Here is a 13,453-nt window from a genome sequence, read left to right as displayed (position 1 = left end):
AACTGGAGGGGGGATCCTCAGGCCCGGGGGCTAAAACCAAGCCCCTCATCAGCATCCTTGAGTGCTTTTGCCTGCCTGGAATATGTTCTTGAACAGTCACCCCATCTGCACCATGCATTTAAAGCAGCATCATAGCGCATTAAAAACTCATGGGAACTGTAGCTTGTTATGGCTGCTGTGGCCTCTTGGGCTCCACTCTTCCCCTCACAGAGCTACAGTTCCCAAAGTTCTCAAGGAAGAGTGACTGGTGTGTAACTCACTCTGAGAACTGTAGACACAGGGGTGTCCTAACAAAACTAGTTTCCAGTATTCTCGGGGGGGGGGGGGAGCAGAGCCATGCTTGTTTAAAGTGGCATGTTTCTTATTTAAAAGGTATAGTGCAGATGGGACATGTGATAATGTCTCTTGGTTCCTAACAACCCACACGTCTCCTGCACCTCCCCGTACCCAGCCTATTGCAACTCCTGCTCCTGAATAATCCCGAACAAACTTCGTAAATGTTAGAATGGCTAGCAATTTGATTTGGAACTGTGGGTGACTCCAAAAGCAAAAGAGAAGTCCCTCTGTGAACAGCGTGTCCCTAGTGGGGCTGTCATTTACTGAAACAGCCATGTCTGTAATGTTAGGCTGAATTAACCACACTTCATTTTATCCATGCAAAGAGAAATACGGGAACGGTTTTGGCATTATGCACTTACACTGTCATTTGGCAGCCTTGCAAATGTAGCATTGATGATTCCTGGCTACTGCCAGTGGGAATGGATCTTGGCAACTTGGCATCTTGAAAGGCATCTCTTTAATTGCCATGCATGACAGCCAGGGACTCTCGTACACAGCTTTCATCTTACCGTGAGGTACTAAGGGGCTCTCCAAGGGGCTCAACCCCTTTGAAGCCTGTTCTTTCTTTCTTTCTTTCTTTCTTTCTTTCTTTCTTTCTTTCTTTCTTTCTTTCTTATTTAGCTAGCAAGTGTGTATACCACTTAACATTTTTTTAAAAAAAGTCGTGCAAAACAAAGTATACAGTATAAAATAACTATCTAAATAGTTCAGAATAAAGCAAATCACACATTCCAGCCATACAAAAGTCAGTGTGTGTACACATGAACACACAAATACCCTTCTCTGTCCTTCAAACAGTCAAGCAAGAGGCATTTGCATAGTTCAAGGGCACAGACCAGTCAGGCAAAGCACTGAGGAAGGGTGCAGAGCAGGCTGGTGAAGGATGTCTCCTAGCGTGAGGGAGTGTGGCTTTTGGCGTGTCCTGGGTGGCACATATATTAGCTCCCAGGCTAGGGGCTTCCCACCCCTGTTGTAAATTATGGTATTTTAATTGCTTCCTCCACTGCCCTGGACTTACTATGGAGTAAGTGTGGTATATATAAGCATAATAAAATATTTTTAAAACAGCTCCCCAAAACACCATTGCCACTTTGTCTCTTTGAAGCCACCGATTTGTTGAATTTTGAATCAGGGCCTTGCACTGATGTGCTCGTGGTCACTCCTGTTTAGTCCCACAATAAACCTGAGGTCAGCTAACCTTAAAAAAAAGATTGTAGCTACCCAAAGAATCAACTTGTCTGACCAGGGACTGGAATCTGGACCCATTTTGTCCCTAAACTCTAGCCATTATAACACAGTGGCTGTCAGAGGAGTCTAGGTGAGCAGTTGGTTTTACCAATATAAGCTTAACCCTGTGAATTATGCATGAAATGACATAAACCTATCGACAAGTCTTGGATTTTGCAGAGTGATTTTCAGTTGCCTATGTGTAAAAACTGGAGAAAAGTGCCTAGCTGTTGATCGCAAACCAACATTCTTTCTTAATAACGCCACTGAACTACATATTTGATTGCTGCAACATGTCATTTGTGGGGCTGCATCTGAAGATGGTTTGGAAACTTCAGCTGGTGCAAAATTTGATGGCCAAGTTCCTCACTGGGGAAAGACAAGTTGAGCATATTACCCTGATGCTGGCCTGACTGCACAGGCTGCCAATTAGTTCCCAGGCCCAATTCAAAGTGCTAGTTTTGACCTATAAAGCCTTAAATGGCTCAGGACCGCAATACCTCAAGGACCACCTCTCCCCATATGAACCGACCCTAACCCTGTGATCATCATCTGAGGCCCTTTTTCATGTGCCATCATTACATATCTTTAAGCTGCAGGCGAAAACATTCCTCTTTGGCCATTAAACTATCCATGTTTCTTTAAATAAATAAATAAATGTTGGGTTGGGGGGGGGAGACTGTTGTTATAACTGTTTCTATGATTGGCTTTCATTATTATGCTATGTAAATTATCTTTTTAATGTTGTACACTGCCCGCAGATCTTTGGATAAGGGGCAGTATATAAATTGAATTAACAACAACAATTTGCACTTTCGCAATACCAGCTGCAAGCCTTGATGCAATCACTGTTTCCATTCTCAGGTGTGGGCGGGCAGGCTCTGCATTTGAATTGCTCCCCTCTGATGTGCCTAGACCTTCACTGAAGATCTCAAAAACTTACTCTTTTTATTGTTTTATTATTACATTTGTATTCCACCTTTCCTCCAAAGGAACTCAAAGCAGTATACATAGTACTCGCCTCCCTGTTCTTTCCTCACAACGACCCTGTGAGGTAGGTCAGGCTAAGAGATGATGACTGACCCAAGTCACACAGATGGCTTCATTACCAAAGTGGGATTTGAAAGTTGGTCTCCAAGGTCCTTGTCTGACACTCTGACAACTTCACTGGTTCCCTGAAGATGGCAGAAGAAATTTCTGAGAAAGAAGAAAGGAGTGGCTGTTGATCATAACAGAGGCTTCTTGCAATGGTGGCATGAGAAGGCAGGTGATGACCGAGAGTACGACAAATGAATCAATTCACTTTTGCCTGTCTCAATTTCTCTTTGTAATTTGGGTCCCAGTTATCATCACACAAGTTTCTGCTTGGAACTGGATGCATTATAGTATCTTGTAGATAAGATGGCTCAATCTCCTTCACTGGACGTTTTTAAACAGAGGTTGGGTGGCCATCTGTCATGGATTCTTTAGCTATGATTCCTGCATTGCAGAGGGTTGGGCTGGATGACCCTCGGGGTCTCTTCCAACTTCTTTGATTCTTTCTGTAAGCACTGTCCTGGTATGTGCATACTTTGTCCAGTGTTCACAGCATCACAGGATCAGTAGTCTTGAAGCCCTGCAACCAACCCTGCGTCTGTGTATTTGGCTTTGATGACATCTCAGGAGATGACTTGGCAAGAAGGGCTTAGCTGTTCGAGAGGACACAGATGTAGTGAGGAAGTCAAACACTCAATAATGTGCTTATGGCAAGAAAGACCATTTCCTCATTCTGGATGAACATGCGGCTGATTGGTCAAAAGCTCGACAGCCAGCTGTTTTTAGATCAGTGTTCTGATTTCTCAGAAGAACCACACACTTCAATCCAGATTCTGTTGTTTGAACGTTTTGATGGAATTTTTTGCCTGGCTTCTCTGCATTCAAGAAATCACTAAGGGTTTATTTTAAACTGCCCCTGTTTGCTACCCGGCTAATATTTGGAAATGGAAAGCAAGGCCACTTTTCACATGTTGGAATGGGGAAGCAAGTCAGCTCTGCAGGCGTACGGAGAAAACTCAAAAGCAAAATTGGAGAGGCAAAAGGTCTCTGCTTACTAGGAGCTTATAATCACCCCCTCACCAAAATCATGCTGCAGGGAAAGCCTTCCCCAGTTTTGGGAAAACCTTCCTGAGGAACTAGCTCCTTGCCCCTTCTTAAAACCCAGAAGGACCCTGATTGGTTTCCTTTCCTGGGGCACTGCAACCAGTTCTTTTATCACTGTGTTCTGAGGTGAGGGCATGTGGCTAAATTTGGGTACATATTTTGTGGGGTTTGCCAACCCACCATCCTTCTCCTCCTTATTTTTTTTTTATTGTCTTCTGCTGGCTTAACGCCTTGCTGGTGTGAGCTTCCCCACAGGATGAGAACGAGTAAGATGCAAGTGCAAGATTCAAAGGTGGACCGTTTGCTCCGAGCCAACCGCTGAGTCCTCCTCCTGCTCCTTTTCCCTGGACACCCATCGCCTCCCAAGCGTGCCCGCCTGACGGGTTTCTCACGACGCGTGCCCCCGCCCCCACCTTTCCCCTGCCACTCGGCATCCTAGCTCTTCGAAGTTCTTTCTAACGCAAGTCACGTCTGTTTGGGTGTCTGCTGCCTCTTTCCCCACCGAGAGGCGCTTCTTGCTTAGAGGGGCCGTCCTCGCCCTCCCCCCCCCCCGCCTCTCTACCTACCCAGGGAGACGGCCGCCTCCTCTAGCCACAGCTGCGTCTGCCTCCAAGCTGCTTCGCCCCCTCCCCTTCTTCTTCTTCTTGTGCTTCATCCTCCTCCCCGGCTCCCTTCGCTCCTAGTCCGATTTCTGCATTTGCTGAAAAGGAGGGGGTTGCTGAGCTGTGCTGCTGAGGGGCTTTGCTGCGTCGCCGTGCGGCTCCTGGCAAAGAGAGCGCAGCCTCCGTTAGTCCTGCTGCTGCCTTTTTTTGCAGGTGCTGCTGTCGAAGGAAAACCCAGCTTCTCTCACCCGCACCCCCCTCCCAATCTTCCATCCGAAAACACGCCAAAGCCAGGAGGAGGATTTGGGAGATGCTGCGGCTACCGCTCCCGGTTTGAGGAGAGCCCGTGCCAATCCGCTGGCGCTCCCCGAGGGACCCGGACAGCCCCGCACGCAGCAGCAGCAGCTTGGAGAACTTACTGAAGAAGACGCCACAACTGGTGCCCGCATTTCCAAGAAGGGAACGGACAGCAGCCCGGGCGCTCCCCGTGCCTCTCTCTTTCTCTCCACCTCCCTGTCTCCCTCCGAGTTCCTAAAGGGGTGACTGCCAGTGGTCGAAAGAAAGGGGAAAGGGGACGAAGCTTCGGCGCGAGGCGCCCTCAGGGCCCGACAGCCCCAATGCTGCGCCAAGGGAGCATTCGGAGACGTCGAGGGACCTGTTGGCTTCCTCTCTTCGCTGAGTGGGCAGGCAACTTTTCAGTCCGGGGCCAAGTTTGAGGAGGATTCTTTTCCACCCCTTTCCCTCTACTCTACCCACAGGAAGGGATCGGGGTTGGGCGGCATAGTCGGGGCAGCTCCCCAAACCGAAAGGCGCACGGACGCACCGCTCCCCGCGTGGCCCCCAACAGGCGGCTGCCCCACCTTTCTTGCGAGGCGGGAGGTGGCCTGGCCTCCTGTCACGCCAGGCCTCGCGTCGTTTATTAATTTTTTTCCGAGGGGAGGCGAGAGCAGCATGCTGGGGGCTCCCCCCGCAGGCAGCCCCCGCAGCCCCGACGTCTGACCCTCCAGGGTGGCGGCTATGGCAGCAGCCATCGCCAGCTCCCTGATCCGACAAAAGAGGCAAGCGAGGGAGCGGGAGAAGTCCAACGCCTGCAAATGTGTCAGCAGCCCCAGCAAGACCAAGACCAGCTGTGCCGACAAGAAGAAGCTCAGCGTCTTCTCCAGGGTCAAGCTATTCGGCTCCAAGAAAAGGCGGAGGAGGAAACCAGGTGGGCTGGTCGCTGGTGGGGGAGGCGAGGGGTGGCAGGCTTGCTCCGGGTTGGGGAGATATGGACCCCTGCGAAAACCGGGGTGGGCTGTTTGGTTCCCTGCCCAGCTGTAGGCTTTCTTGTAAGGCATCTGATAGGCCACTGCGATTGGAGGGTTCTGGACTAGCTGGACCTCTGGTCTCCTGTTCTGATGCTCCTATCACTGGGGAGAGGTGAGCTCTGTTAGTCTTGGTGGCTCTTTGGACTCTGGTGTCTAATGCCCCTTGTGGAAAGACTCAGAGGTAGAGCATTTGCCTGGCGGGCAGAAGGTCCCAGGTTCATTCCCTGGCATCTCCAGGTAGGGCTGGGAATGTCCCCTGCCTGAAACCCTAGAGAGCCACTGCCAGTCAGTGTGGACAATACTGAGCTAGATGGACCCAGTGGTCTGCCTTGGTATAAAGGCAGCTCCTTATGTCAGAATACTGTTGAATGTGTTAGAGAGGGCTATTGCTTGGAAGTCCCCCTGCTTCTGGGCCTTTTGGAGGCATCTGCCTAGCTTTTGTTAGGAGATGGAAGCTGGATCCTCAGTCTGCAACAAGAGGGCTTTCCTTCCGTTCTTCTTAAACACAAGAATTTGACCCTCCATGTACAAGAGCAGAATGCCTCTGAATATCAGGTGCTGAGGAGCAAGAGCAGGAGAGGGCTCTTGCCTTCACTCCCTTGCTTCACGGCTTTCCCATAAGTGTCTGACTGGCCACTGTGGGGAACGGGATGCTGAGTTAGATGGACCCTTTTGCTGTGGTCCTGCAGGGTTCTCTGTGGGGGACCAACACCAGGCATTCTGATTTTCCTACGGGGGGGGGAGGGGGAGATGTGAGCAAATACTGTAGGAGCCTGTGCAGCTGCCTTATATGAGAGGCAGACATTAGTCCATCCATTCCAGTCATTTCTGCTCTGATTCTGATTCTGCTCTGGGCTGAGAATGCCAAGGAGTGAGTTGGGGACCTTCAACCCAGGCTGCACTACTGATCTGCAACCCCACCCCAATGTGGATCAAAACCATCTTCTTATGTGGCCACTGGGGCTTGTGACCTGCATGCTCAGGAGGGAACAAAGGGTGTTTAAAAAGAAAAGAAAAGAAACAGTATATTTGCAACAGTTCCTGATTAGTTGCAGCCCTTTGTAGTGTGGGAAAGGACCATGGCTCAGTGGTGGAATCTCTGCTTTGCATGCAGAAGGTCCCAGGTTCAATTCCTGGCATCTCCAAATAGGTCTGGAGAGACTCCCTGTCTGAAACCCTGAAAAAATGCTGCCGGTCAGTGTAGACAGTACTAAGCTAGTTGGGCCAGTGTTCTGACTCAGTGTAAGCCAGTTTCTGATGCTCCTTTAATGGAGCAGGATGCAAGTGTTGGCTGGTTGCATGGGGCCTCTTGGCGCATTGTCTGGCCATTGTATGGTGGCAGCCAGGAGCTACCATGGCTCTTCTGTGGTTGGATGTGTGGAGTGTAACAGCGGGTGTTGACCACAATAGTGAAAACAAACCTCCATATTCAAAGGTGGTATACCTCTGAGTATCAGACACCAGCGACAACTGCTGCTTGCAGTGTCTGTGAGTCATAGAAGTATCAGGTTGATTTTGCTTTTGGGTCAGGTACATCTCTGATACATCAGGGGGACTGGTATGTTCGGACATGTTTCGCACATGGGTGGTGCTCCCCTCCACCCATGTTGCAGCAACAACACACAATCAAATTAAACAAATGAGTATCTATGCACAAGTTCCATGTGCTTTCTGACACAGATGGGCTTCCTGTAACATATGATTGGCACATCTCTGCTTTCTGATCCATGTATTGGGAGAGAAACGTGGCAATTGACACATAACCAACTGATCATTATGCTCTTCCATACAGCAAAACATAATGGCTGATTGAGCCAATGGAAAGCCAAGCATTCAAATACCAATGGTAATAATTAGTTACCCAAATCCACCTTTTTTGTTGTGGCAACACCTTTAAAACACCTTCCGAAAGAATATTTGGAACTGTAGTTTAAGGGTGCTGGGAACTGTAGCTGCAGTTCCCAGGATTCTTCATTTTTTGTGGCAGGAGGGGGGCTTATTTTAAATATATGGTGTATACACAGCCTTGGTTGCAGTTGCATTCTGCCCTTCCTCGGAGGAGCTCAGAGGTGGGCAACAGCCCAGCCTCATTTTATCCTTACGACAGCCCTGTAAAGTACTCTGGGCTGAGGGGGGGTGACTGGCTCAGATCACCCAGTAAGCTTCACAGATGACTGGGGATTTGAACCTGGATCTCCTTGCTCTAAGTTCGGGACTCTGTTCATTCCACTGCTCTGACTTCTCTTTGATTTCCAGTGCTTTAAACGCCCCAGTCCCTGATCTCCCTCTTTTTCCTTTCATTGCTCTGCCTCAGATCTTCAGCCCCTTTCTTTCTTTCTTTCCTCCTTTTCTTATGCTTACTAAAGGACTTCTTGTTATGCCTTCTGAGCATCTTGCACACTCACTAATATAGACAGGCACCAGTTTCCTTTCCTTTCCCACACACTTGTAACTGTCCTTAGGATTACCTACGCTTGTTTCCATTCCTAAGTTCCTGTGCATTTTTGACAATGGCTGATTTCAGTTTCTTATGGAGGTTTTTTTTTTTAATTTTCTACACACACAAAGGAATTGGCATGCCAAGAATGTGTCTCTCTTTGTGCACCCAGCACCATGGACACAATGGTGAATGACATCTTCTGTCTCTACCTTATTCATGTACCATCCTGGATTTCTCTGCTGTTCCAGATTTCTGCACTCACTTGAGATGTATGTTTGCGCATCAGCAACATAAGAAGCCACCTAGGTCTATGTAGCTCAGCATTGTCTACTCTGACTGGCAGTGGTTCTCCAGGTTTTCAGGCAGGGGTTATTCCATCCCAGCCCAACCTGAAGATGCTAGGGATTGAACCTGGGACTTTCTGAATGCAGATACATTTGTAACCTGAAGTGTTTGTAACTCGAGGTACCTCTGAGCTACCGCCTTTCCTCATTTGCCTAGATCAGGGGGTAGTCAACCTTTTTATACCTACCGCCCACTAATTCATCTTTCTTGATGGTAAAATTTCCTTACTGCCCACCAGTGCTTGATGGAAGGAGGATTCAGCTTGTGCCGTAGAACCCCCTGCCGCCCACCTAGAATCCTGAAACGCCCACTAGTAGGGACCAGGTTGACAACCCCTGGTTTAGATGGTAGATAGGAGAAAGTAAAACCATTAGCCCATCTAGCACAGTATTGTCTACACTGGCAGACAGTGGCTGTCCAGGGTTACAGGCAGGAATCCTATCTGGGGATTGAACCCAGGACCTTCTGCATGCAAAACAGATGCTCTGCCACAGAGCTGTGGCCCTTCGCCACCCCCAACATCAACCATCGGTGACTTACTCAGAGAATGCACACATGCAGTTTGGCTTATGAGCTCCATTTATTTCCACACACAACCCTGTCATCTGTATACATGAATCTTCCCATATTTCATACACCCCCTGCATACCCACTCAGGATATGTTACATGAGGATGGAGTTGCGAGGGATGGAGAGATAACCTTACCCAACTCCCGTTGTGTTTATGCATCATTGTCGCATCCCACATTTTCATGTGAATCTGTCTTATTCCTAGCCACCCACTAACTATGCCAAAGTAGTTCAGGGCCACGCATATGCCCATTGCGGACTGACTGAGATGGCTCAGTTGGTAGAACATGGGACTCAGTCTCAGGGTTGTGGGTTCAAACCCCATGTTGGGCAAAAGATTCCTGCATTGCAGGGAGTTGGTCTAGAGGATCTTCACGGTCCCTTCTATCTCTGCAGTTCTATGATTCTGTGATCCTAGATGGTATTATCCCACTTTATCCTCTCAACAACCCTGTAATGTTGGTTTGGCTCAGATAGTGCATTGGTGGAGCGCTCTCTTTTCCAAGGCTGCCCACTCTATCACTAGTATCCCTTTGCAAATCTGTGCATTTGCTCCAGGTTGCTGTTGCCACCAGTACTTTCCTATCACTCTTTTGTAAGGCTGGTCTTCTGTATAAAATGTGTGAGACAAGGGATGCACCTGGGTGGGTGGGGAGGAACGAGCAAGCATCTAAATGCAGAAAGGGGAACAAGCCAATTCCCTCTCTTCTGGTTTTACTTTTCTAAAAAATAAATAAATCACCAAACTCGCAACCATTAAATATTCCAGTTGTTCTTAACCAGCTGAAGAACTAAGAGTTGTTTCATGCACTGCCTAGCTATTATCCCTGGGTTAACTGTGCTCACTTGACCAGGAGCTATGACACTCTCTGGTGCAAGGAACTTGTACAAGACATGTATTTGCAAACACACGTCTCAACTTCATATGCTGCATTTCTTGTGTATGTGCGTGTACAGACACATCTTCTGTGTACACATATGCTTTTTAAAAAAACAAGTGAAGGGACCTGAGTCTGTAAAAGGAAGTAGAGGGTCGTTCTTAACAGCATTTTGGGCCAACAATCAGCAATCCAGTTTGTGGTGTGTCTGATAACTATGGGCCATTTCAAATGTTACACAGCAACAAGGGATGAGCAAGCATGTAAATGCTCTAGCGTACTTTGGAAAACGGAATTAGCAAATCCCCGTTCCTTGGTTTCGCTTTGCTAAATCTTCCAAACCTGTAAAATCTTCCATTAAGTATGTGGCTGATGATAAGTGGTAGCAAAACCTGGTGGGTGCCTGTACGATGTGTGTGTTTTCAACCCCATTTGTCATCGCAATATATCACATTTCTAGAGGTATGCTTCCAAAAAACAAAAATTCCAAAGGTAACTTAAAGGTAGAGGTAAAGGGACCCCTGACGGTTAGGTCCAGTTGTGGCCGACTCTGGTGTTGTGGCGCTTATCTCGCTTTACTGGCCGAAAGAGCTGATGTACAGCTTCTGGGTCATGTAGCCAGCATGACTAAGCAGCTTCTGGCAAACCAGAGCAGCGCACGGAAATGCTGTTTACCTTCCCGCCGGAGTGGCACCTATTTATCTACTTGCACTTTGACGTGCTTTCGAACTGCTAGGTTGGCAGGAGCAGGGACTGAGCAACGGGAGCTCACCCTATTTTGGAGATTTGAACCACTGACATTTTGATCGGCAAGCACTAGGCTCTGTGGTTTAGACCACAGCACCACCTGCATCCTAAAGGCCACTTAAATGCAACCTAAAAGAGGGACATGATGGATGGTGAGGCCCTAAATAAGCTTGACAGCATCACCAGGTTGGTCTGCTTTGCTAATGTTCTGAGGTTGCTTTTGGGAAGCAGTATGCATCACTGCCAGATTCCACTTGAACGAGATGGGAACAGCTTCTTTGCTGTGGCTGGAGGTGGACAACAGTTGCTTCTGCACCTCTCACTGTTTCACTGCAGAGGTCCCAAACTAACTAAAATTGATGAAGCCAGACAAATCCCCAGGCACAGATCCCCATATCTATGGCGCAGGTGTTTGTTGACCCTTTCTGGAAAGAAACGTGCCATTCATGAGGCTACATTTCATTGTGTCACAAGTCATTCTTCAGTCAAGTCTTCACATTCCTCTGATGCTCTGACTGAGCCTTACAGTCTCATTTACTAACCATCAAGATGGCAAGGATGTTGTTGTACCCATGAGTTTCGGAAATGTTCATATGTCTGTTTAACTGCATAGCAGGTTACAGATGGAGGCATGGGTGTGCATTTGCTGGGCTCCCTAATCCCAGTCAAGGGGCACTCTGCTCTAGCCAGGGGCACCTGAGGGGGTGGGGGACAGGAGCCAGCGGGTTCTTGATGCCGAAATCCTGGAGGACTGCATAGACTTTCCAGTGAATCACCCGACTGTGGCACATGCTGACATTTGCACATGGATGTTGACAATGCCAGATGAATGTCTGGGGAACATTCAAAGACAAATGACAGATTTCCCTACTTTTTGGATACAGACAGATCCTCTTTCTTTCTTTCTTTCTTCTTTCCTTCTCTCTCTCTTTCTTCTTTCACTATAAGATTCCAGGGTAGATTACAGGAATGTAAAAATACAACATTCAACCCAGTTTAAACATTTTAAAGAAATTATTATTATTATTATTATTATTATTATTATTATTATTATTATTATTATTATTATTATTATTATAATGTTAAACTTTGGATAGTGTATCCTTGGTGTTTTTGGACATTCTCAACATTTGTCTGGAATCGCAATACTTGCCAAATTCCAGATATTCACTGTAGAGTATCTCTCTCTCTCTCTCTCTCTCACACACACACACACACACACACACACACCATTTGAAACCAAGTAAAAACATAATTTGGGTTCAATTCTGCTGTATTGTTGCTTACACTTACCCTCTTTCCTATTACCTTCCTATAGCATATATTTTAGTACTTCTGTCTCTTGATGCTCAATGGTTAATTGGAACTGCAGTGGTACTAACTATACCTCTCAGCTTGGTTCTTGGTTAGCACACGTCCTCTCATTTTAAGAAGTGTTTTTCCTTCCTCCCTTCTCTTTTTATTCTACTGCTGATGAATCTCAAGCTCATTAAAAAGCAGAATCTTTTCCTTGCCAACACATTTCTAATCTTAATAGCAATCAGATCTAGCTCCTTCAGCCATGTAACATACTGCTGGCATTTTGATCCACTGGCACAAGATTTGTGTTTTAAAACCACCTGCATTTCTTACCCCAAGTCAGTGGTGACCACCAATCCTCCATTTGCTGATTTGTTTCGGCAATCTCACAAATAGCTGTGAAACTTCTAGCTTGGGAGTTTTATCTCTGGAAAAATGAGGCATGTCTTTTTTGTTCACTGAAAGCATATGCAATGTCAGTTTTATAACTGAACTGTTAATCTTTTCCACTTGTTTGTTTTCTTACAGAACCACAGCTTAAAGGCATTGTAACAAAACTGTACAGCCGACAAGGGTATCACTTGCAGCTACAAGCAGATGGAACTATCGATGGCACTAAAGAGGAAGAGAGTACCTACAGTGAGTATTCACCTTGGAAATGGTTTGTTTGTGCAGTCTACAAGTCCATATGAATGGCTTAAAAAAACAACAACACCAAATCCAATGGCTGTTTTGGAGATAGCATGTGGCAGATGGAATCAAGGCAACATCATTATTGTCTGTGTGTTTGCTGTTCAACCTTCTGTACAAAAACACTTGAATGTTCAATGAACCAGTGGAGGTAGTGGTGGCTTCTGAAAAACCTGTGCAAATGTTATCTCCATAGAGATCATCTCTTTGCTTTGGATCTCATTAGGTTTTTGTTCTCCACCTGGAGAAAGTTTTCTCACCCCCTCATTTTGCCTGGAATAAATCCAAGCCATTGCTTCTCCAAAGCTACCAGAAACAAATGATCCCACCAAGAACTGTGGGGGAGAGGGTGAAGAAACCAGCCCACTTCATTAAATTTGCATGTTCCACACTCTGGTGATAGACCTCAGATTGATTCTGCTTTCAGTCTTTCTTCTCTATCTTCAGAGTTGGATTTAGTCAGGTGAAAATATCCAGTGGGAAAATGTTTTTTCCTTACACAAATATGTCCATAACCCTTTGAATCATTTGTTTGTTGGAGGGTGGGAGTTATCCCAGCACAGCTTTCCTTCAGGAGTCTGTGTCCATGACAATTATTTTAAAAACATTATTTTTTATTATTATTATTTATTTTATTTAATACCGCCCAATACCCAAAGGTCTCATAGTTCAAGAACATAGTCCTTGCAGAGATATCAGCTGTAGGAAAGCTGAATTAGTTATGCACAGTGATCTGGAAGAGAGCCTCCTTTTTTTGTTTTTTTTTTTTGTGTTTATAGGTTCTCCTCCTCTTCCACGATCTACCCACTCTTCACCCTAAGGTCCCAGGGTGGACCACAATCATTCAAAATACAACATTAAATACAATTT

At 46.7% G+C, this 13,453-nt stretch overlaps 1 protein-coding gene across 8 annotated transcripts in view; it reads left to right on the top strand.

Annotated features, from left to right (window-relative positions):
* FGF13 (fibroblast growth factor 13) overlaps positions 1-13,453 on the top strand; it is a 235,833-nt gene that overhangs the window by 185,652 nt on the left and 36,728 nt on the right. For 7 of the 8 annotated variants that reach the window (XM_083486599.1, XM_083486598.1, XM_083486596.1 and 4 more), the window contains one exon: positions 12,422-12,532. In XM_083486599.1, the coding sequence (XP_083342725.1) occupies positions 12,422-12,532 (111 nt within the window). Of the gene's footprint in view, positions 1-4,172; positions 5,515-12,421; positions 12,533-13,453 lie in introns of those variants that run through there. The other variant, XM_083486600.1, reaches the window with a different exon arrangement.

The sequence above is a fragment of the Podarcis liolepis genome (assembly GCF_965112155.1).
Source record: "Podarcis liolepis genome assembly, chromosome: Z".
In the NCBI taxonomy this organism is placed as follows: domain Eukaryota; kingdom Metazoa; phylum Chordata; class Lepidosauria; order Squamata; family Lacertidae; genus Podarcis; species Podarcis liolepis.
The sequence above is the reverse complement of the archived record's forward strand: the minus strand, read 5'-3'. Positions and strand labels throughout refer to the sequence as shown.